This window comes from Pleurodeles waltl, chromosome 9, assembly GCF_031143425.1.
Source record: "Pleurodeles waltl isolate 20211129_DDA chromosome 9, aPleWal1.hap1.20221129, whole genome shotgun sequence".
Classification (NCBI taxonomy): Eukaryota; Metazoa; Chordata; class Amphibia; order Caudata; family Salamandridae; genus Pleurodeles; species Pleurodeles waltl.
The window spans coordinates 809009307-809035258 of NC_090448.1; the positions used below are offsets into that span (position 1 = coordinate 809009307).

The 25952-nt window shown below is 44.6% G+C and overlaps 1 protein-coding gene across 2 annotated transcripts in view; it reads left to right on the plus strand.

Annotated features, from left to right (window-relative positions):
* Positions 1 to 25952, plus strand: part of LOC138260011 (solute carrier family 22 member 20-like) — a 114154-nt gene that overhangs the window by 37437 nt on the left and 50765 nt on the right. For both annotated transcript variants that reach the window (XM_069208072.1, XM_069208071.1), the window contains exon 2: positions 3321 to 3934. In XM_069208072.1, coding sequence (XP_069064173.1) covers positions 3533 to 3934 — 402 coding nt within the window. In that variant the 5' untranslated portion in view covers positions 3321 to 3532. The remainder of the gene's footprint in view (positions 1 to 3320; positions 3935 to 25952) is intronic.

The following is a 25952-nucleotide window of genomic DNA, read 5'->3' on the forward strand; positions in this document are numbered from 1 at the left end:
TAGGAAGGTGCAATGTCTCCTTGGCTGGGGTAAGCAAGTAAACTCATGCCGAGCCTTATATGCCCATTGACCTTCCAATTATATAATATGTTTGATATTGTTGATTTCCATTGTTGTACAGTGAGTGAAAGTATCCTAAACTATGCTGCATTATCGTAACCCTATTTCTGAATATACGGTCCTACACTGAGCATGCGTATACAGGCATTTTCAAATTTGGATAAAGTATGGTTGTTTATTTGAATACTTTATTTGTAGCTGCTAGAAATTTTCCAGCCTCTTTGTGTTGTATAACAAACTAAAGATCAGAAGTGTCACTTCCTATGATGGCACTGCATCAAAAGGCTGTGTCATGTTGATTCCTGTGGTGTCACAGGACACAGGATGCTACTTCCTGTGATATCTTTGTGTCAACGGTATTGTGATGTCATTTCCAATGACATCATGGGGGGGAGAATCAAAGGGCATGTGATGTCACTTCCGCTACCCCTGGCATTTTGATGAATCGACATCCATGGCACCTATGATGGAAGTAAAGGTGATAATCATTGAACAGTACATCATCACTGCTGGAAGCTTGACAATAGGGAAGTTATTTTTACTTTTTCCATTCAACTTGTGGCTACGCCAAGGTTTTAAACATCTGACTGAACATTCCACTGTGTTTTTGTGGAACTGTGAACTGTTGCTATGTAGTGGAGGCTAAATGCGGGTGAGAGGTCGCTAACTGGTGAAGGGGACATTGTCTTACTATGGTTATGTGTTTGTAATGCCATTCTGAGTATACTGCCTGTGTATATTTTCAATGCTATTCTGGATTTGCTGCATTTGTATATTGTAATAATGCCATGCTAGATTTGTTGTCAGAATACTTTTACTTAAGCATGCATGTGAATGTGCTGTTGTGTGTGTATAGTAGATGGGTGAGTAGGCCCTCATTTTTGCATGAAATTATTGTTAATGTTGTTACTGCCATACTGAGTTGAACTTTATTAATGCCATGTTGAAACTGCGTATACAGGAGTGTGTGTGTGTGTGTGCAGTGTTCCTGCATAGTTTACAGTGTAGAGTGATAAAGTACCTTATTTTTAGATAAGTGGTATTAAATCTATGTAGTGTCCTGTTGTTCGGGATGAAGGAGGGTTGGAAGACTCTGCCAACTGGGGCTGAAAGACACCAAGGCCCATATCTATACTTTTTAGCGCCGCATTTGCATCATTTTGTGAAGCAAAAGCGGTGAAAACTTACAAAATACAATAATGTTTTGTAAGTTTGCACCACTATTGCGTCAAAAAATGACAGGAATGCGGTGCTAAAAAAGTATAAATATGGGCCTAATTTTGTTATTACAGTGAGAGTTGAAGTAGACCTATTTCATTATTACAGTGAGGGTTGAAAGAGACCCATTTCCAAATTTATGGAGGATCCTGTTGTTCGGGATGAGCAAGGGTTGAAATACCTCCTTTGCACACTGGGGTTGAAAGACACCCATTTTGTTATTACAGTGAGGGCTGAAAGAGATCCTTTTCCAAATTTATGTAGTGACCTGTGGTTCGGGATGAGTGAGGGTTGGAAGACACCCTTTCCCTACTGTTGTATGCAGTTCAAAAATACTTTTTTATGAATTGCTACCTGAGTACACAAGATGCCCTGTGTTTTGGGGAGGAGCGTGGGGGTGAAAGAGACCCTATTCCATGGTCACAAGATGCCCTGAGTTTTGGGGATGAGTGCAGGTTAAAAGTTACCTTTACTTTGTCTACTGCAGTGAGGGTCGAAAGATACTCTGTTATTATGCTCAAGATGCTGTTGGGTTGTAAGAGACCTTTTGCTTACTTCTTCAATGAGGTTTGAAAGATACCCATTATGTATTTGTATTACTTTCTAGCCTGGGGGAAATGTGTTACATCCTGATTTAGGTATAATGCATTCTCTCTTCTTAGTTTCCCTAGTACCTGCTGTTCAGCAAGGGTGTGAGTAATGTCATAGAATGTTTATGTATGGCTAGAGAAATGTGTTGTAGAGAGTGGGTTCAGCAGCAGGATGCTGCTCCTGGTGGGGTATTGAGATAGATTGATATAACATCTTTAACCTGTAACTAAGAGTTTATTCTTCAATTAAACTTCATCATAAAACCTATGTTACCTGCATACCAAGTATCCATTATTGATAGCAACAAATGGCTTCCTGGGTTGGTAAGGTTTTCAACTCAGGACGATTTCTCCTCATGCGACCCGGCAGACCATACTGCAAACAGCCACCTGCTTACTAGCACTGGGGATCCTTTTCCCTGTCTGCTTTTGGCCCACCAAAGAGGACCCATTCTCCTAGCACATGACACACGACAATGGGGAAGACCAGGTATTTTTACATTAGCTTTCTGCTATGTGTCTGGAAACTCTTTGTCCACTTTGGTTTAGAGTTATGCTGCTCCTGGCCCTTCTAAACAACCATGTCTGTGACTTATTTGTAAGCCAGTGCCACAAGTAACTTTGGGGGCTTCTTTTTGATCAGAAATCTACTGTAGGAGGTTGGCTGGTTATGTTTCCTGGGGTTTCCCAGTCTTTATTCCAGGTGTTAAAGATGGGAAGGCCTTTGGTCCCATTCCTTTCACTAATTTGTCACAGTTTTTCTGCACCTCTTGCATCCAATACTTATAAATGACCCCCATCATCCTGCTTGTATTCCTTAAATATCACCAGATATTTGGCTATTGCCAGCACACAGAGCTGCTAATCACCGCCTTTTTCATTTTTTATATTGTAGAATCTCACTATCACATGGTTCATTGTTGGCGTGAGTTCCACAAGTGGATAGATGAGTCAATAGGCCTTGTATGTGTTGCAGAGCTACTCTTAGCGCCACATGTATGCTCAAAGTTTTTTTTTTGTGGTTCCAGGGATATGCGTAGTAGTGATCCTGATGTCATCCTCCTATCTTTCTGTTCTTATGAATAAGCTGGTGGGGTGAGTACATGATAAGGTCACGCACTACCTTAGGACTATGTGTCTGATTAAGAACATGGCGGAAGGAAATACTCCGTCATAATCATGACAGATGTCCTGTTCACCGTATCATGATCCCATTGGATTCTATGGAGATTGTAATACAGCAGATGAGATATTCCATCCGCCAAGTTCTAAATCAGGCCCTATATTTTGCAGTATGAAATTGCAATCTTTTTATAGTTTGTTAACGAATAGCTTTTCTTCAAACACCTTATTTAACTATGCTAACCCCTAATTTCAGCAAATGATAGGGTTTGAAGCATTTCTGATATTGCTAGGAATTTATTAAATGTTTTTCTTTTTCTTTGTATTTAGATCACTGTCAAACACAAGGCCCATCTCCTCAGACGATTGTGAAACTTGTTGTCTCCACTAGTTACCAAGGTCTGGTATTCTGTGCTCCTGCTGAGCAGCAAACTGAACTCGAACACTGAGCGGTCAGGGACAAGATTCAGCTGGAAGTTGGCCATCGTGGATATTTAGCTTAACTCCAAAAAGCTGTCATATTTGGCATTCCAAAGATCATCATGACCTTCAACGACCTACTAGAGTCAATTGGGGGTGTGGGGCCCTTCCAGATTTTGCACACATTTGGACTGCTTCTCCCAATCTGCATGGCAGCATGTCACAACTTCCTCCAGAACTTCTCTGCAGCTATGCCGAGTCACCACTGCCAGCTTCCAACCAACATCAGCTGGACAGATAGGAGTAACTCAACTTATGGCTTGAATAAGTCTTCTCTCCTGGTGTCATTCATTCCGCTGGATGGGAACCGCAATCCAGACAACTGTCGGCGCTTTGCTTCAGCCCAGTGGCGCCTTCTGGAGTCCAACTTCACTGTGGACAACATGACGGAGTGGAGCACAGTGCCCTGCACAGAGGGGTGGACGTATGACCAGACTGTTTTCTCCTCTACCATCATCACAGAGGTAAGAAAAACGAACATGCTGTGTACTACAATATGTGAAACTATCTCGTGGAAGTGAAGCCCAGAGCTGGACTGGCCTTTGGGGTAATTAGGCATTTCCCAGTGGGCTGGCGTGACAAATCAGTGTGTGGGCGTTTTTTTTTTTTAGCAGTTATGAGCCGATTTTATAGACAGGTGAGCCGGTTTTTACTGTTAATTCCCTAGTATTAACACTTTTCATGTATCTACTTCATTGATGGAGACCACTTTTATTCTGGTGCCCAGGCCTATTTTTTGTCCCCGTCAAACCCAGATGGCCAGATGGAGCCTTCATGTATGTGGTTTATTGATAACAGACTGAAGATACCCTGCATATGTTACTTCCTGAGCATGTGTTTCACAAACGCACCCTAAAAATGTCATTTTGAGGATGGAAGATGCAATTGCAGTACCTCTGAGCCACTGCTGACAGGGCAATTCCCTGAGGTCTATTGAACACATGGGGCAAAAGATGTCCCTGGAATCTCAGGAATCGGGTATTGCTGCCTGCTCACTGAAATGCACAAAAACTCTTCTTTAGAAGGTGGCCTTTGGAGTAGTGTGTGGTAGAAACTCAAACACAGGCAACACATGAATAGTACACAATATTGTGATTGTCCAGTCAGTTTTATTAGTTTATTAGTCAGTTTTATTACTTTCTGGAATAAAATGCAACTTTTAGTTTTTAGGCTAAATAGCTTGTACATGTGCTATTGGTCTACAGTTAAAACCAATTTACCTCAAGCTCGGGACAGTCTGACTTCCTTTATGTGGTAGCCAGTGGCGGCTGCAGCATATGTCAAGGGGTGGGGTTGCGGGGGCGACGACGGGGGCGGCGGAAACAGAAAAAAAACCACTTACCTGTTCTCTTTGTCATCGTGGCCTCCAGCCGCATCATGCTCCTCGCTTGTAGCTCCTCTTCGTCTGGTGTCCCAAAATTCACTGGGACTCCAGGACAGAGTCCCCAGCAATCCTGGTGCTGCTTTCATGATGCACATAGCATGAAAGCAGCACGAGGATTGGTCTAAGAGGCTTGGACTGCCTGTTAGACCCAAGCCTGGGGTCTGTGCTGTTTCTCCAGCCCAGCTGTGCATGTGTGTTGGACCGTCCTCAGACAGCCGGCCAAACACACATGCGCACTTAGTGCACTCTTTCCTCCAACCCTCTCCCACCTCTTGTGGCCAAGCCCTGCTCTTCCCTGTACAAGCTGCTGGCTGAGCCAGCAGATGAAAAATTATGAAAAATAAAATGATAGCAAGCTATTGTTTGATTTTTCATCTACTGGCTCAGCCATGGGGGGCGACGGCCCCTCCGCCAGTGTGGAGGGGCCGCCCCTGGTGGTAGCCATATTTATGCAGGGAGCCTTTTACTGAGCAAATGGAACATACTGAAGTATGCATCTCGAAACAGCAGACGCGCTGTATGTTTGGTTTTAATGTAACTTTGAATACTGTTAGCCAAATGATGTCTGACAGACATATTGTGTCCTGAATATAGAATACGAAAATACCGCCCCATTTGGTGGACATTGTCTATTATTTATTTAGATATTATTAGGTTTTTAAGCAGTGAAGCATTGCATACAAAGGAACACCGATGTACCCCCAGACAGCAGGTGACCATATATAACAATATTGACAAATATACTGTATTATCTCATTCATCCCACCTCCCACAGACTGCCTAGCTTCCACAGAGATTATATTTTGCTCCAGCCCAACGCACCCCCAAATCAGCCTACTGCAGCCACACAGTCGATACCTAGGGAGTGAGTCGGTACCTGCGACTCAACATGTATGCTGGAGTGGCATTAGTCAAATGTAACCATAGAAGCACGCTCCGGGACTCCTTTTCCACCTGTGTAATCACGTATGACCTGAGTGTCGTCTGTATGTTTTTAGGCCTGAAGCAGATCTGAGCCAACTCCCCAAATGTTTTCAGTTGCTTCCAACAAGTAGGCCGCCTCTCTTAAGCAGTGTTCTATGTGGGGATCATCGCCGTGGCACATAGCCACTCTTCAGCACAGCCATGTCAATGTGTCCAGGTCCATGTATGAGGTGTTGCTCCAGTCCAATTTCTTCTTTGAATTCCGGGACTTGTAGTCTTGTGTATTCCATTATAAAACAGGGCAATTCACAGAATTCAAAGAATCAAAAACCTGAACTGGACCAGCACATCAAGAATGGACGTGGTAAACTTGGCAGTGGGAGCACAAAGAATTCTAATTGTATAAATGCTCTGCAACTCTTAGATACCAAGTAGGGGACCTTTGTATTGAGCTTGAAAAGAAAACTGCAATTTCAACATCAATCCATAAAATTTGGAAACTTGGTCATTTTTTCTGGAGTCAATAATGAGAGCTGTAGTTAGAATTTTAAAATAAGATTTACAGAACATTTCATAAAGTGTGTTCCACCTATCCCTATCCTATTACTGTAAATCAGTTGAAGTAAATTATTTTAGTCAGAAAATAGCAAAAAGGAACAAGCTTCTGAGAGGCAGTCTAGCCAATGAAGCTATCTGTACTCATAAAGAAGTCAAGGCAAAGAGGACAGTCTGTCTGTGAGTATATTGTGCTCACAGTTTCGCAGTGTACAAACCCATCTGTTCTTTCCCTGAGGCACTTGTGTAATCAAAATACAATGAATGCAAAATATAATAATTTTTTGAGATAAGTTATTCAGTGGACCAATCAGCAAACAACAAAAACCGTGAGACAGGAACACTTTCCGATGAGTTGGTAACTTCTAACAAAGACAATTCAAACATAAGATACAAATAGTAAAAGTTTTGCTCAGAATGTTACAGTGAGGTATTTTCACATCCATCTTGGTCTCTGAAAGAAAGGACACTTGTGTAAATTTAAAGTGTATTTGGATTATTTCATCTCCTCTCTCACGCATCTTCACACTAGAAGCCTATTCATAAAGTTCAAGTATCACATTAGTTTTACAAGTTTAAAGATTCCAGTGCGGGTCAAGTGGTTAAAAATTATACAATAATATAGCTTTCTTTGTTAGCATAGAAGTTTTAGGCCCTGCAAAGGCCATGAAAAAGTCACAATAGAAACATTAGAAACATTTCTGCTGGGAATTTCTCAAGGTTAGCAAATCAAGAAATACAAGTCATACAGAGTTTAAATAGGAAAATGCACATTTAAAATGCAGCTTGTGGTTAGGCTAATATTTCACTCATACAGGTTATTTAAATGGATTTTATTTTAAACGAAATCTCTGGCAGCAGCCTTGTCAGCACTTTGCACCTGATTGACAGCTGGTGGGGAATCGTACCTATTGCTTAGTCGATCTTGCTAACATCCTGTCTACAGTTCATGAATTTAATACAGCTAATCATCACTGGAGCATGATCTCTTTGTAAACAAAAGGAAATGGCATGGGCACAAGTATGAATGCTAAACCTAACGGAGGCAAGGCGTAGCCACATCCTGCTCTCAGTGAGTGGAGAAGGGCAAGTACACAGCATGCAGGTTTCTTGTTGCGTCTTGCACAGCCAGCATTCCTGCGAACATGAGAGTTCTGCCCATGCACAAATTATCTTTCTGAAAGTTGGTTTCTCTGCCAGAAAATATATTTGTTTGCCTGTTTGTTGAGCATGTTATTTTAAGAGGAGAAAGGAAGGTCTTCTACCCGTAGAGTTGTTAAGACAGAGTTCAGAAAGACTGTCCAGGAGCTCCATAAATTAATAGACCCTTGCTTCATTTCTTTCCAAATGTAATGTATGAAGGAGGGAGGGGCTATGTGTGTGTCTCAATTATTGTGTGTATTTTAGAAGTGCGCTTTTCAAAGCAACTTGTTTATCTATCAGGCTTAGTTCTATCTTACACTGCATTGAGTTATACGGTAGTTTGAAGACTTGTCCGTATATTTCACATCGTGATTTGTATATTTCACATAGTGATGTGTTTAAAAAGGTGCCAAGTATGTCAGGAAACGCTTCTGCGCCATATGTAGGTGTAGGAATTAGTCTTGATTTTGGCACTTTAAGTGAGGGAATCAGTAAAAGATGTCTGGTTCTGTACATCAAAGCACTGAAGACAAAACAAAGCGATGAATATGATTTCATTTTAGGTTGTCTCTCACCTAAGTGCCATGTGCCAGTCTTGTCTTTTGGGCCGCATTTCCACTCTACTGCACTGGTTTGAGGCTCCCTAGCCTCTCATCTATACGACTCTACCTCCACTCTTTCTTTCTTTTTTGTTTCTTGCTTTCTTGGACTTTGCTGTTTCTTTTCGTCTCTATTTCACACTTGCTTCCTTCCACCTTCGCATTTCTTTCGCCACTTTTTGTCCGTTCCACACCTTTTTGCCTTTTTCTCTTACTCTTTCCACTCTGCACTCAAACCTTGATCCCTTCAAACCACTTTTACTCAGTCTCTCACTCTCATTGTTCGCCCCATTTGTACTCTTCCTCCTTTTTGTTTCCTGTAGACTTTTTTGCTGCCTTTCGCCCACAGCCCTATACACTCACCTGCTCCTTCCTGCCTGCTGCTTCAGGTTCTCCCCCTATTCGCTCCTTCCCCGCTGCCCCACCGACTGCCCACAGGTGCTCCTTTCCGCTCCTGGACCTTGTTAGTGGCGACTGCAGTACAAATGACCCTGCAAGCCCGTCCGCACTCTGCTGCCACCCAGCACCAGAACACCTGGTCCTCTCACTTCACCCAAGTTGCTGTTCTGCCACAACTCTCCACCCTTTGATCCCTGGCCGCCCAATCCATGTTGCATTCAGGCTGTCCCAGCCCCCTGAACGTGCATTTTTCTGCATAGCATGCTGCTTTGCCTGTGACTCTTCCAGCACACAACCCCTATCTCCCCACCTCCCTCTCACCACATACACAAACCTGCCTCATGTGACACCTCACAACGCGCACTCCATTCTGCCCTACATTCTCATCAACATCTGCTCACTTGTCAAACACAGCATCGTAATGAGGAACCTAGAGCGCGACTTCTCCTTTGACCTACTGTTCCTTACTAAGACCTAGCTTAAACTCTCCTTAGATCTGGATATCGCGTCGGCCAACCCTCTTGGCAACAAGGGGCCAGATGTATCAAGCTCCCGGTTTGCTTTTTTTAAATAGCGACTTTTAAGAAATCGCTATTTTAAAAATGCAAAATGGGATGTATGAAAACTGCAAGTCGATAATAGCGATTTCTTAAAATTCGCAAACGCAATTTGTGAGTTGCAAATACCGAATTGCAAAAAATAGCGAATCGGTATTTGCAAATCGCAAATTGCGAATACGGCAAACTGGAACGGCCTGATGACATCACAACCAGGAAGTGAGTCAGCCCATGCTGTTTCCAGAAGCCACACACACAGGAGCAGGCAGAGAGACTCAGCCCAGCACCAGGGAGGCAGTCTTGTGAGCCAGCCAGGACCAAATAGGAACATGGCCACTGATGGGAATGTGAAGGAGAAAGGTGACAGGAAGCGCAAGCTCAAATTCAGTGAGCAGGAATTGGAGGTGCTCACTGAGGAGGTGGTCAGGAAACACGACAAACCTTTTGGGAAGAACTCACTCCAGGTACCTGAAAGTGAGAAGAGGAAACTGTGGTCAGACATCCAGACCAAAATATGCGCAGCGCTCCATTGAGGAGATACGCAAGCAATGGTACGACTTTCATTCCCATGCCAAAGAGAGGGTGGCCAGCAGGCTAAAGGAGGCAGGGAGCACCAGAGGAGGACAACCCACCCAGACACCATCCACACCAATGGAAGACATGGTGGAGTCGACACTGCTTCTTGAAGCTGTCAGTGGTGTCACTGACATTGACACCTCAGGCACACCCAGCACCTGCACAGGTAAGGGCAGTAATGATGTGTTCCCCCATATGTGCATGTACAAATGCCCTTAGAAAAGAGCTATTGGCACTATGCAGTGTGATAAGTAGTCCATGCCACATCTTACATACAACACAACAATGCCTTATGGTAGTGGTAGTCCACATCCCTAAAGTGCACATACCTCATAAGTAGCAAGATAGTGTTAAGCCAAATAGAGAAACAACACAAAAGACTCTTAGTGATACTATGCCAGTGTACATGTAATACTATTATGCAACTATTTGTGTAATAATCAAAAATGACATGCTGCACATTGTTGTTGTAGATGTTCCGGGCCCTAGCGCAGCAGAAGGTGGAAATGTGGGGGATAGCGAAACACAGCCACAGTTCGACTCAAACACCAGTGAGTCCTTCATTAATGCACCAACTAGACGCAGGGCAAGAGTGCTACCTCTCCCAGAGTATAACCTTGACTCTGATGAAATGCTGGATGAAGAACCCGCACCACACCCAAAGGTTAGAATCACAGTAAGACAGCAGTCCCTGCCCCAGCGTCAGGCTACTCCCCTCAGGAGGCATCACGAAGCAGTCAGACAGTGCACTGAGGAAGGTGAGGGCCCATCACTCTTTGGTGGCCTTGAAGCTTCCATGCTGAAAGCGCAGCACCTGCAATGCAAACACACAAGGTCAATGCACAAGCAGTTGGTGTCAATCGATCATAAAATGGGCGCAATGCCACAGGCAGTTAGAGTCTCACAATGACAACATGGGAGTAATGCACAAGCAGTTAGAGTCTCCTAATGAAAACATGTGCAAGCTGCATGAGGGACAGCAAACAGCAGCCGAAAACACAAAGGAGACGACAAACGCCATTAGGGAACTCTGCAGCTACCGTAGGCGCCATCACCAATTGATGGGCAGGTTGGATGGGTTCTGCAGATCCGTCAATCGACTCTCTACCTCAACTGCCTTGATATCATGATGTGCTGTGGGCATGCAAGTGGATATGGCACATTGCAGTCAGGACGATGCACAAGGATTGGTACAAATAACCAATGTTTTAGAGACAATGCGGACAGCACGGAGTGCTACAAACAGTGAACTGGGTGGTGGGGATAGTGTGGAGCTTTCTATCCTCAGCAGTCTCATAGCCCCTGTGATTGATCTTAGGCGTCGCAGTACCAGACACAATACTGTCTTTGAACCCGGTACCAGAGGTGCCACTGACGCCACTGAGCACTCAAGTGGAGCGTGTGGACGTAGGAAGTAATGTTGAGGGGTACAGGGGACTAGCTTAACATGTAGCAAAACAGTTATGCTATGATGCTAATAGTGTGATACTATTACTCGCACCTGTTTGTGTATAGTGCATAGCTATGTCCTAATCACACATATATTACCTGAAGTCAAGGCAATAAAGATGCTACCTACAGCAATACATATAATAGATGTGGTATTGTCATTACTTACATCAGAAATAGCTGCGCTTGATGTCAGCACATCTTTGTCTGCCCTCTGCTGCACTGCTTCTGTCTACTGGGAGAAGGGGTGGCAAGGGATCACCATCCTCATCTGAGTCTGGATAGGTGAGTTCCACAGGTATGCTCCACGTTGTAGCAATGTTGTGCAACATAACACATGTAGCCTCGATTTTGCATGTTGTTTCAGGCTGTGTTGTAGTGCACCACCACTCTTGTGTATGCATCTGAAGCAGCTCTTCAGCAGGCCAAAGGTCCTCTCTACAATACTGCGGGTTGTCCTGTGAGCAGCATTATACCTCCTTTCGGCTGGCGTTGCAGGATTCAGATAGGGCGTCAGTATGAATGACTGCACAGCGTAGGCACTGTCTCGTAGAATGACAGGAGAGCAAAATTAGTACTTGTTATACGTGACGTCACATTTACATCAATGCGACATTGTCAACTATTACATTACCCAGTAGATATCCTTCGCCAAACTCCCCAGCTAGTAGTCTTGTGTAAATTCCACTGTGCCAAAAGATGTAGGAGTCATGTGTGCTACCTGGATATCTGGCACGAGATCGGTTATAAAGTTGGAGGCATTGCTAATTACTTGTATGTTCATGGAATGTGAATTTTTACAGTTCCAATAAATATAGTCTGTGGCCGATGGTGGACAGATAGCTACATATGTCCCATCGATGGCGCCTATTACATGTGGGAATTGGACAATCTGGTAGAAATCAAATTTTGTCTGTAGTAATTCCTGTGGGGTGTTGGGGAATCTTATGTGCTGTTGAATTTTGCTCAGCATGACATTGAGAAGTGCATTGAAAAATCGTGAGAGAGCACTCTGTGAGACCCCTCCAGCTGCTGCTATAACCCCTGGATAGCTCTTTGGGGCTAATAGGTGCGGGGAGCATAATACCTGCACATGGATGGGTATACTATTGGTCCTGTGTGTGGAGCGCTGCAGTATGAGTTGTAGATCAGCTATCAGGTCAAGTATCATGGCTGAGCTTAACCTGTACTTCTCATATATCTCCTCCTCTGTCTGGTCAAAAAGGGTAATGCGCACTGTAAAAATGTGCTCCTATCTCCTTCTCCCTCTCCTCAAACCTGCCATGATTCTCATCCTTCTCGCCATCACGTAGAGTGCAGCCATTGTGGCAAAGAGGCTGAGTCATTCTGGGCCTCTTTATGTAGGATGCACCTGGTTACCACCTGATTTCACTTCGTGGTAAATTGCACGTGCAAAAGGCCATTCTGCGAATAATCGCTATTTGCGAATTGTTGACGCATTGCATGGCGAGACGGAATTTGTGAATCACATTCTGCGTATCGCAAATAGCGACATGATTTTGCGGATCGCAATCTGTGATTCGCAAATTCAGATCACAATTTGCGATACGCAGATTGCAATTCAAAAAATCATGTCGCTATTTGTGATACGCAGAATACGACCTACAAGTTCATGCTGCAGTTGCAAGGAATTGGCATTTTAGCAGTTCCTTATATTTGCACTGTGAATGCCTTTCATACATCGTGAAAGGCATCTTTGCATTCTCAAACAGCCAAATTTTGTGATTCGCACCGTTTGCGAATGAAAAAAAGTTTGATACATCTGGCCCAAGATTACTAGGCAGGAAAGGACCAGCAAACCCAGTAGAGAAATTGCTTTCTTCCATAAGGAAAAACATCCTCAGCTCCCCACCCTCGGCAAGCTCTATTGGCCTCCTCTGACACCTTGCTTTCAAACTAAGCATCTTGTGGAACATCACCTTGAGAGGTGTGCAATCGATCTGCTTGTCAGACCAGAAGACAACTTTAGAAACAACATTGCAGACATCATTGCCATTGTTGTACACAACTCCAGCTCCTTCATCCTCCTCAGCGACCTCAACTTCCAATTGGAAAATCACACCACCCTGAACATCAGTAACCTCCTGTAACCCTGAACACACTCGGGGCTACCAAACTTGTGAAGGACCTCACTCTCACCATCTGTTTTGACCTGCACCTAACCCACCAATAGGGAACCACCCCCACTAAGACCACGAGGCTGCAACTCTATCTCCAAGGAAACCTGGACACAGAGCTCTAAACCCAACATTCAGTATACCAAGACGACCTCTCCCAAACAGTCACCAACTTCAGCAACTGGATCACTTCTGTACACAGATATCCTGGGCCATTCAAAATGAACACTACTTCACAAACCAGTAAGCTGCTACACAGACGACTTACAACTCCCCAAATGCCATTGTAAACAGCTGGAGCACCCATAACAACACACCCAACACAAAAAACAAAAGACACACCCACAGACCCATCCTCCGTTACCACCACTGGCAACTCAGATCCACCAAACTCTGAACCCTGGCCGAACAGATTGATAACAGTACCAAGGGCTGGAAATAAATGTTCTCCATACTGAAATAATTATTCTACCATGCCGCCAGCTCTGCTACCCTCTCTCCCCCTCACAAAAACCAAGAATCATAGGATGGGAAGTATACACCTACTAGCGATGACTAGAAAAATCAATTTTATCAATCTCAAATAAAACAAGAAATTCTAACTAATACACATCGAAACATATGGGATACCAAAAGGAACAAATCATCATCAGTCACTTATTTGTAGATATAGTCCTTCAGAAAACTTGGTGGTTATGAGATGCAGTTGCTGGACCTTTGCAATTTGTTTTTTCCAGAACTGAACACTCCACCTTGGTTATTACTTGGTGAATGCATGGGAACATTTTCCATCCCTCCATGAATATCACCTGTATACCTGTCCACCCTTCCTAAATTCCAAATGCTCCAATGTTGGTCTTGGGTGCATTGCTGAACAATTTAACAACCTTTGTAGGTGCAGAGAACTTTGACCTTGAAGCGTTCCCAATGGGAGATCTCACCTTAACCATACCACCAACTCTAATCTTCTGTTATATCACAGATCCATAAAAGCAGGTTTACAGTACCTTGTCCTCTTTTAATGAAACAGATAAAGAGAACAATATAGTAAACAGTCTTGACTCATGGGGGTCGGGGAGCTGATTATGACAACCTAAACATAACACTGTGACTCCCAAAGAAGTCGTGGAAACAGATCTCACAAGTGCTTAATTTGTAAATAAAAATGTGCTGGTGACCAAAGCTTTCATCTGAAATATGTGGCTGCTGCAATTAAATGTGTGAACACGGAATACTGAGGCAGCATAATCCTGAAGTCATCTCGGGCCTCTTCAATCCATTTAAAGCCCTCCCTGCCCCTTCAGCTCACTCTTGCATCTTTCTGCTTTCTCCCATTCTGACGCTTTTTCGTTTTTCTCTTCCTTTATCTTTCCCACATGTGTCAGTTGCTCGCAGTAAATGCTTGAGGCAGAAAAATAAGTGCCGGCCCTCAAAAATAAGTGCTGGTGTTCTGCATTGGAAACAACAAGCACAAATTAAGCACTGGATCTCACCTTCTCATTGTATTACTCAAGCATGCCCAGGCAAAAGCCAAGAGAGATACGAGATACGTTTTCAATACATTTATTGAAAGAATCATAGTCTTGCATAGAGAGAATGAGCTGTGATTATTAGGCAGATGAAACAAAGCAAAGTTATCAGCATTATGAACATGGTAAAGCTAATGAACAATCAAACCATGGTAAATGAGTTCTAGAGGTTCCTACACAACCCTAAGGCTATTCTGAGAGCATAGTGGGTGTACCCTCTGCCTTTACCAAATCAAAGGGATTAGCCTTAGCCCCATACCTGGAAACTGCATCAGGAATCAGCCTGTAGTGTGAATGGCAAACCTTTTAGAAAGCTGGAAGATGAGTGTCAGTAGAACTTCATGTCGAACACAACATTCGCCCTAGGTCAGGCGTGGCTGGAGCACCGCTTCCTGGTTAGTGAAACATTTATATAATAGAGGCTACACTGTGTTAGAAGCACAGCTCTGCTTCAATGTTATGTTTAGATGTTAGACGCTGTCTCCTGAATGGGCAATACAAGCACTAGGACATTGTGTACTGTGTTCCAAGCGTTCAAGAGAATGTACTGATTACATGTTGAGAAAAGGCTAACTAAAACAAGCAACTCGTAGAATATATTCTTTGAATTCTATCATGGGAGCAAAATTGTGTAAAATATCACAACTAAAAGCAATGTGGCTAAAATACGTAAAATATACTGTAGATTATAAAAAAAATCTCAAATAGAGAACCAACATAGGTCCAAGAGGGTCTTTCTACACCTCCTTCCCTTATTTATCATTAGGCATGTTAGGATGTCTTAGTCTTATGTTCCTTTTCTCCTTGTGACTAATGTGAAGTGTCAAATTAGCGGGACTGGAGACTTCAAATTGGATCAAGTAAGAGGTTTTATAGTGAGCACCCAAGCCACAGCAAGGTAGAATTACTCTGTGCAGTTTGTGGCATAGTTCTTCCAAATCATAACATTATAGACCAGATGGGAACAAAGTGGGGGAAGGAAACAAAGAGCATGGGATTAGGAATTATTCACACACTGATGAAGGATACCACAGCTAGCTACATAATTGTACAACTATTTTCATATCAAAAATCATTTGCTACTGGTTTGGCCATGCTTTAAGAGTGGAGACATAATAGTACACTTTTTTAAAAAGCACATTATACTCCAAGGACCATACTTATCAAAGTTTTGCATCACCCTTGCGCCCTGCAAGGTAGCGCAAGGGCAACACAAAACCTAGAATGATATTTATTAAGACATGCAAGACCACATGTCTTGGCCCTGTGTGGCTTGGGAAATTTGGAGTACCCCAAGGCAACTATTGTGACCCACGCAAATGTTCCTTGGGTGGTGCAGAGGTGTTCCCACACATCCATTCAGGGCGCATACACTATGTGAAGCTAAGTTTCTGCAGTCGGTGAAGATCTCTGGCGAAAAGAACAAAGGCATCTGACCTATTGCTAGCCAACACCACTATGGTGGCTCAATGTTATTCTATGTTTTCTGACATCCAATGCAGGGATGACTGTGAAACCCAGAACAGCAGCCGAAGTTCTGTGAGGCATATACAATCCAAGGCAGCAATAGTCAGAAAAGAGAGTATACAACGGCAGAACATTTCTCTTCAGAGTAAATTGCACAGGGGAGTGAATGTTCATGATTATTCAAGAGCCTTATTGGAATTTGATGATTGAGAGCACTGCTTATGTCTCCCCATGCCAAACTTCTAGAATCGAGACAAACACTACGTTTACACAAAAGGAACCTCTAATGGCTCTGTCAGTATACATCTCTGACCTGCGGCCCCCTCCTGCAAAGGGTTGACAGGTGATAGGGAAGTTCTATCATACTGTTAAGGGCAGGGTGATCTTCACTTATTTTGAGGTTGCGGCGTCCCAGATAGGGCAGCCTTCTGGTTTTCTAGGAACATCTTGGGGGCTTTCAGAAAGTTGACCTAGGAATGCATTCCACTTGCTGATTACCATTGGTTTTGTGATTGGTAAATCACACTTTCTGGCTTTACAGTTGCTGGCTTTATTTGCTTTAGGCTTTCCAGGTTTGATCCGTCCCTCCAATTGCCTAAACTGTGCTTACTGCATTCTTTCACCTACGTGATTTCAATAAACAGGTCTTTAAATCTTGTCCTTAACTTGTCACATTTGCTATCCATTCAAAAACCAAGATCAAATGTCAGGCACAGGTTTCCAAGGGCTCTTGTTTACCTTTCTTTCTCGTACTTCAAAGTGAGAGGATTAATGTGAAAATCTTGCTAGATACTGTTGATAGGAAATAGTTTATTTCTAGCACACAACATTCAAATGAACTCTGTAAGTATTTCAGAATATATCTGAATTACGCACAAGTGAAGCACATTTTTTGTTATTTCTTAATTATGTTGGAAACAAATAATTTATTATGATCAAAACAAATCATTAAACTAGGTGATGCAATTTCTACACATTTTCGTCTGTGCACTGTGTAGTTTTATTCATAAAACTGTATGCCTGTGCAAATGTTATGGTCATTTCAATTGAAAATGTGTTGTCTGTAATGCCGGTGTGCTACCACACAATGAATACTTCACTTTATGCCACTCTACTCTACACCACTCCACACCTCTGCACTCTACTTTGCACCACTTAACTCCACGCCACTGCACTCTGCACTACTCCACTCAACACCACTGCAGTTTATGCCACTTCACACTACTCCTCTGTACTCTATTCTGTACCACTCTACTCTCTGCCAATGCACTCTTCACCACTCTACTCAACACCATTGCACTCTTCATCACTGCACTCTATACCACTCAATCTAGGCCACACCAATCTACTCTGCACAACTACACTCTTCGCCACTGTACTCTACACCACTATGCAACACTGCACTCAACACCATTGCACTATATGACAATACACACTATGCCAATGCACTTTTCTCTGTAACACTCAACTCTGTGCCCCTGCACTCTATGCCAATCCCCTGTTTGCCACTCTAATCTACTCTGCACCACTGCACTCCATGCCTCTGCACTCTACACCACTTTACTCTATGCCATTACATTTTATGACACGCTGCGCTGCACCATTCTACGCTGAACCACTCCACTCTGCTCCACTTCACTCTACTCTGAAACACTCAACTCTATGCCACTGCACTCTATGCCACTCTACTACACTCTGTGCCTTTCAACTCTGTGCCAATCCACTCTACACAACTGCACTATATGTCATTGCAACCTACGCCACTACATTCAACTCTAACCACTGTACTCTACACTACTGCCCTCTACACCACTCTACTCTGCTTTACACCACTTCACTCTCTGCCACTTAACTCTGCACTACTTGACCCTCACCACTGTACTCTATTCCACTGCACTCCATGCCACTGGACTCTACTGTATACTATACACCACTGCACTCTATGACACTTGACTCTTCTCTGTGCCACAGCCCTCTGCATCACTAAACTCTAGGCCACTTCACCACTCTCTGCCTCTCTATGCCATTGACTCTGTGCCACTCCACTCTGCACCACTCCACTCTACACTACTGCACTCTACTATGCAGCACTTTAATCTACGCCACTGCATTCTACAACTCTACATTGTACACCGTTGAATTCAATGCCACTGCACTCAATACCATTGCACTACACACCACTATATTCTGCAACCCTCTACACCAGCCCACTTTACTCTCTGCCACTCCAGTGTATGCCACTCTACACAACTCCACACTATGCCACTCCAATACACAACACTCTCTGCCACTCCACTGTACCAAACTCAACAACACTCTTCTCCATTCCACTCTACAACACCTCTGTCACTCTCCCCTATGCCACAGACTTTTAGCCATGCTGAACAGCAGCCAGGCTGGTGAACGACATGACTAAAACACATTGGCAAACCAATAGCTCCTGCCTCGGCGAGACCTGTTGGCTTTGCGACCACCATGGGCTACATTGCATACATGGGCAAGGAAAATACAGAATGGAACCCAGAATCCATCGGGGCTATGGATGTTTTTGTTTTCAAGAAACAAACTCCTGCTTTGGGAGTTTTTTTTCTTGAAAACAAAAAAATTCTTTTGAATGGGCTCAACACACATGATTGCTTTAAAATCTTTTTAATGCGCATTTTATAGGTATATTTCGTGTCATACAGCAATGAGTGCAACATAGGAGCGTGCCACAATAACATGAATATGATTATTGCATCAGAGCACAACACACATATATTTTCCAGGGCAAGCTACTACAGCTGTGGATACAGTTACAGGTAAGACAGTAAGTCTGATGAGCCTCTGCGTATGCAAAGGATATGTCCATTTGAACATCAATAAAATAAAACTTTTTGTAATAACAGATTTTAAAACTAGCCTGCACCTGCCAGATACTTCAGGAGTAACAGTGCAGTACCAAAAAGTAGCGATCCATGGTAGCGAGAACAAGGGGGTGAAGTACATTATCCATATTACGCTGAAGCTGCCTGGCGTCGCTCTGCGGCAATGAGAGATGGCTACTACCGTTTAGTGGGGGAGTAGCAGTGCTTAATTTGTAAATAAAAATGTGCCAGTGCCCAAAGCCCTCCTCTTAAACACGCGGCTGCTACAATTAAATGTGGGAACACGGAATACTGAGGCTGCGTAATCCTGAAGCCAATCCATTTACAGCAACTCCCTGCTCCTTCAGCTCACTTTTCCAGCTTTCTGCTTCCTCCCATTTTGACGCTTTTTCGTTTTTCTCTTCCTCCGTCTTTCCCATATGTGTCTTTTGCTCGCAGCAAATGCTTGAGGCAGAAGAATAAGCTCCGGCCTGTAAAAATAAGTGCCTGTGCTCTGCACCGAAAACAACAAGCACAAAGTAAGCACTGGGGAGTAGCCTCCCCTAGGAGTACATTCCAACTGGCTGCTAGGGGTATTCGCGTAGTTCCTTTGTGTCCTGACGGTGCAATGTCTGACTCTCCGACTTAACCCAGGCTCTATGGAGAGCACCAGGTGGAGAGAGTGGGGGGTTAGGACGCCTTCAACAGATGAATGATCTGGCGCTTGGCAAAGAGAAGGGCCAAGTAACTGCTTAGTGCCTGATGCCCCATGCAGTGCATCAGGGTGGATGTGATGCCTAGCCAGTATTGAGAGAGGGATCGACATGTCCAGAACATGTGTAGAAAGTCAGCGTTGAATGCATGACGACAGAGGAAGTCAGTGTCCTTTTGGTTAAAATAGCGAATAATTTTGTGGGGTGTGAGGTAGGCCCTCTGTAATATGTGGTATTGGATGAGCCTGAAATTGATGTTTTGGGACACCAGAGCGGGTTATACCAGGATATCACACTATTCCTTGTCAGTGCAGACGCGACCCAGCTCTTGATGTCTTAGTGCTGCCACAGTTTACTTAGTGGTGCTGCAGCATGTTTTTGCTGTAAATCAACTAACCATTGAGTTAGGTGGCTGTTCTCTCCCCTCACATCGAGGTATTGGACTGTTAGATGCACAGCAAGTCACCACAGCACTTTCTCAACGACTGAATGGTGGAGTTGAATAATACAGTTGCCCTGAGGGGAGGCCGGACTCGTCTATGAGCTCCTCCATGCAGAGGAGCCTGTCGTCCCGGTACAGGTCCCCTGAGGAATGGAGCCATGCATCATTCCAGGGACTCAACTCCTGCTGTGATGCTACCTCGGTTTCCCACGGCGTACCACAGAGTGGCAACACCAAGGCATTGGGTGCTATCAGTCTAGTGAGGTACAGGCTCAAGTACCAGTGTGGCAACCAGTGTTTTAGTGCCTGGGCATTGGGAGAGGCAAGGGTGCATGGGAGGGGCAGGAAGGATCGATCCAAGTCTACATTGAGCATGCTGCGTATCACACTGAGGAGAATTGGTTTTGCCCTAGTTAGGGCTCTTCAGCCAGGTATCACTTGGTTCTAATTGCACAGTGAGCCCAGGACCCACGTTTGGGCATACCTGATGCACTTAGGGCAGCAGATGCAAAAAGAACACAGGGATGGATGGAATGCTTGAGTTAATCTAAGCCCCTGGCAATTGCTCAGGGCTGCATCCCAGTCCATAGTTTTTTTTATCCACCATGCCACCAACGTTTGGACACAGCCATATGCAAATCAATTTTGACCCTCCAGCCCAAACTGCCAGGCCACATCCTCTCTGAACTGTAACACAAGCAACCTAGGAGCAATTGCGCCCAAGTTAGGGGATGTGCAGGTCAGGAATGTGCCAAAAACAACTTTGAATCATTGGAACATAACAAATAAAAACTCTGAATACCATCAGGAGGAGAGATGCAATGGAATCCTGGTGAACTGTGTGCACCAGTGTAGAGGTCCTGGCTGGGGGACGTGCAACAGTATGTGAAGTGTGTGGGTGCGGTGATCCCATCTGATAGTAGCTGTGCAATCTCCTGTGACACCAGCAATCTGTGCATGTGCATGTGTATAGATAAAGTATTAAACTAGATAGGTGATTAGCCCCAGCACACATGGTCCCAGAAAGAATAGCTGGACAAACAGGAGCGCGTGGGCTGCAGAGTATGTGGTGGCGTGTATTGCCCCCTTTTTTGAAGCTACAAATGAACATGAGTGCTGGCATGTGCAGAGTAAGAGCAATATAATGCGGCAGTGGTTCCTGCCACTTGCAAGAGTCGCCTTGCGACTCCTATGGAGGAGAAAAAGGAGGCGTGGGAGAGAGGGGGAAAATGCATGGTTAATTACAACAATAAGGTTCTGTGGGTGGGACTGTGTTTGGAAGCCCCATCACCAGGAATGTTCAAAGGATAGCCCTTGCAGTTTCCAGTGTGACCCTGGGTTGCATGCCAGTGTCCGGAGGGAGGAGGAAAGATGAAATTGAGCCCACATCAATGCTGGATTTAGTGCCCTCTTCATCGGTGTCAATGGGTTGGGCAGGTTCTTGGTTCCTTCCTGCAGCACCCTCCTCCTGTCCTGTATAACCTCCTCCAGGTCCAGAGAACGGGGCACAATAGAGATAATCTGCAAGCATCTCTCCGTGTGCCAGCATTGGCCTTCGCCAGATAGTCTTGAGTTAGTAGTCTGTGATAGTGTTATGGAGGAACCCGCATCCCTGCAACTCTCCTCCCAGTCGCATGGTTCTTTGGGGTCTGTGAAGAAGGCAGATTAACTCTCTGCCTGGATCCGGAGGCGGGCCGGGGACAGGAGCGAGTACTGAATGTTGTAGTTGCATAATTTGCATATACTGCACGAAGGGTATGTCGCTGGTGTTTAACTGGCAGTGTATAATCTGGGAAGATCATTATTTTGGCATTGTCCACTGTCAGGCTTTCTTGTGTCTGTGCTTCGTGCAGAATGACATCTCAGGAGATGAGAAGAGTACCCGGCAGGGGCTGCCGCATTGGTACACAATGTGCTCATTCGATCGTGACGAAGGAAGAGTGAGCCGAAGTGGGGGTGAAGATGGTAATTCATGCTTTGACATATGCCACAGCATTCTGGCCCTCTGCTTCATCAGGGAGGCCCACAATTGGAACGTTGTTTCTGTGTGAGTGCCCCTCAGTGTCTTTTCCTCAAGCGATTGAGCCTGTGTTGGCAGTGGTCATATTTGGGACTGGGTCTCCTGGGTCTTTGGTTGTAGTGTTGTCAGTGTTTTTCTGTTGTGTGGACCCAGTTTGCAAGTTTGCAATGATCATCCCTCAACTGCGTGAGGTCCGTCACAACTGTGTCAATTTTATTCTGTAAGGACCTCTCTATGGTGGTCAAGACAATGTCCATCACTGTGGTAAGGCCTGCGGGAGGCGCTGCTGATTCAGGCCGGTCTGATGATGTCATCCAGATGATGAAGGAAATCAGCAACAGTAGGTGGGACCACTTATGAGTGCCGAGCAACACCAGCATGTCATAGCACGAGCAACCTAATGGGGTGTGCAGTCTTAACAGGAGGCAGGCCAGTTCCACTGCTGTCACAGCAGCAGCCACTGGCAGCATGTGAGGCGCTGCTAGTATCCTCGAGGGGCGCAGGCCCCAACATCACACCCTGTGGTGGCTCTCAGACAGTGTCAAGTGGCAGAGGTCCCGATCATGCCATGTAGGATGTTCCCGGTTTCAGGAAGGGTGTCAGGATGCTCAAGACTGGCCCCACATGTGGCCCAGGCCCAGAGTGCCGTAAGATCATGGGCCCCCTCCAACATCCGACACCTGTGTATGTCTATGGCATTGCAGACAGACCCCAGGGTCCTCCGCAGGGCCTCCATGGCCTGCCTAACCCCTTTTGGGATCAGCAACTTCAAGGCATGTGTCAAGCTGTGTCAAGTCCTGTGATTTCTGACAGGGTTGTCCTCCAGGGAACCTGGTCGCTGGTGGCCCTCTGTGCTGTACTGTTTCCCAGGATGGGAAGTCCAAGTCCAGTTATTTCATTCCCCTGTGGGGGGCCCCATCTCAGCTACACACACAGCTCATCAGGTGCAGCCAATGTGGCAGTGATGGGGCTGCTCCCACAGGCCACAGCTCGTGGGGCCCCGTGCCGACGTTCAGGTGCCACCTCGCATGGTGCTGCCAGATACTCACACAAGTAAATAAATATATCAACAAATGAATAAATAAACTACAAACATGAAATAGAAAAAAACATTGTCACATGAGCCCTGGCATTTAAGAGTACTATTTCTTCTGTGGATGAACGTCAAAATGCCATCTCTAACACAGACGTTAACCAATGGCTGCAGAAGGCTGACTCATTGCCTTATGTTGTATACTGTGGTGAGCAGAAGCAAAGTGTGATTGAAAATGTAACATACCAATGGACAAAGGCCACTGACTAGAACTCTCTCTAATATATGTATACTTCTGAAGAAACGAGTCTAGTGAGACAGCTAAAACAGTATCAAATGCCAGACCTGAAAAGCTGATTGAAATGAAAGTCTGGTGGTTCAGTGAACTAATGCATCCATTCCAAGAATCTGTGTTTGATCACATGGTCACATGTTGAAACCTGGATGGGTCCACCCGGCCTTTCAACCTTCTAAGGTTGGTAAATGAGTACCAGTGGGGTGTGTAACAATAAATATCTGTTTTCCAGATCCCCAAGCAGTGAAATGCGCTTTACAAGTGTACAGGTTATCTATTGTGCCAAAACATGCTTTGTAACACTTAAGTGAGTGCTAAATTGAATGCATGGTTGTTGTTTCTCAATGTCTCACATAGCAAGGAGCGCTGGCATAGTTAGCAGCCTAGACATGTATTCAGCACTCCATAAAACATAGGCATATTGAAGGACTACCTCTGGCACAATGAGCAGACCTGATCTCTTTTTTTTTTTGCAGAGTAAGAGAGGGCCTCACAGGGCCTTGACATAAAAGTTATTGTTGCCACCTAATTAGTACTCTGCCGCCCTGCCTGGTCTTTATAATACAGCCAAACAAATGATATAAGCTGAAAGCACCAAATACACGATGAAAGAGATATTGTAGAGCTATCTAAACTATAAATAATTGATGTTTAAGGGAGAGAGGCTGAATTGTCATGTTAAAAAGAGTACTGCGGGGCTTGCACAAACAGGAGACCTATTCGAAGTATTCCAGTCATGCATGCGCTCGCCAATAACTCAGCCACCCACAGCCAAGACCTATTGGTTTGCCAATGCTTATTTATAATGTAACATCTATAATTTTTTCAGCTTTAATGGCTGAAATTGAGCACTTGGGAGACACCTTCTTTTTCTCGCCATACTATTCCCTAACACATTTCTAGTTGAAAAGGGGCACTTGGTCCTTTCTGACTACATGTGGCTCACTCATGCCAATGCATCCTCTTAAGCTAACAAGTTACCATCTCACATTGGAAGAAAAATAAATTTATGATTCTGGGATTTTGTGTTGTGGGCCATCCGGAGTCCAAAAACCGTGGCGACAATTGAGTACAGATGAGATATTTTCAGGTCAAGAATGCTGTAGTCTTGTCTGCGCATCAGTCTAAAACATTAAGCGAGAGATATTCTTTGTTTTCCTTGCAAGATCCTACAGGGATGGGAGAGCCACCATTTGCTTTTGAAAAGATACAGACTACCTGACAGGGCTGCGTTCAGAGAAGATCCCACAGAGTCAATGGAGAGGAGGCTTGAAGCTCTGAAAAGTGCTACGTATCAAATTCCAAGACATGCCCTTTATGGCCTGGGAAAAAAACATTATTCAGGCAGATCCCTCACAGATAGCTGGCTGGGCAGTCTACATGCAGAGGTCTCAGGGCCACAGGAAAAAGTTATTGTCTTCTTCTCTTCCAAGCGTGTCCTTATTTCCGTAGGAGACTACATAGAATGCCTGCCTTTTGCCCACGGACGTCAATTCACCAAAATGCCCAGTGTAGCGTAAGTGACATCACACTCACTTTCACCATCAGTTTTACTCACAAACACATACTTACGCATACACATTCACGCGTATACACACTCTCTTTCGCGTAAACACACACTAACGCACACAGCATACATTTAGAAGCATTTTTTTTTACCTCAACTGCCAGAGAATGTCATATTCCTGCATATTGTACTCCATTTTTTATTTCACTAATATTGAATAACGAAACATTGTTCATTATTAGTGTAATGAAAACATTGAGAGAAATCAAAGAGAATGGAGCCCAAACCGACGTCCATATGGACGAGCTGCCCCTGTGTTCCTGGCACTGATTTTGCCACCTGGGGTCGCAAAGGCAGTGCCATGGTTCCCAAGAGGCAAGCCAGGAGTCACAGCTGCGACCGCTGGCGACCCCTAAATGACGTCTATGCTTTGCCCCGGGTCGGAAACTTTACAACCTCATAATTTGCATCCGAGACTGACTGCAATCGAGCTACCTAAAGTCCTTGTAGGGTATGACCGTCCTGGCACAGTGGAATAAAAACGGAGTCAATGGAGAGGAGGAGGTCTGGCTGTTTCTTTGTCCCGATGAGACGGGAGACCCTCCCGCTGTTCCTAGATTTATGAGCGACATGATCTGCGCTGGGTTACTGGCTCGTCCCTGTGTCTTTGTCATGCTATCTTGGGAACTGCTGCCCATCTGCAGTGCTTGGAATACTTTTTGAAAATGATGGTTGCTTCAGAACGGAGGGAGAGCATTTTGTGATCTCAAAATACTGCACCTGGGATAATTATTTACACTCGGCAGTTACTTTTGGAAACTGTTTAATGTGTCAGGGCTTTCATATGTAACAATGCATGTTACATGCAAAGTGGTTGATTGCATGTAAACACGGTAGCATTTAATA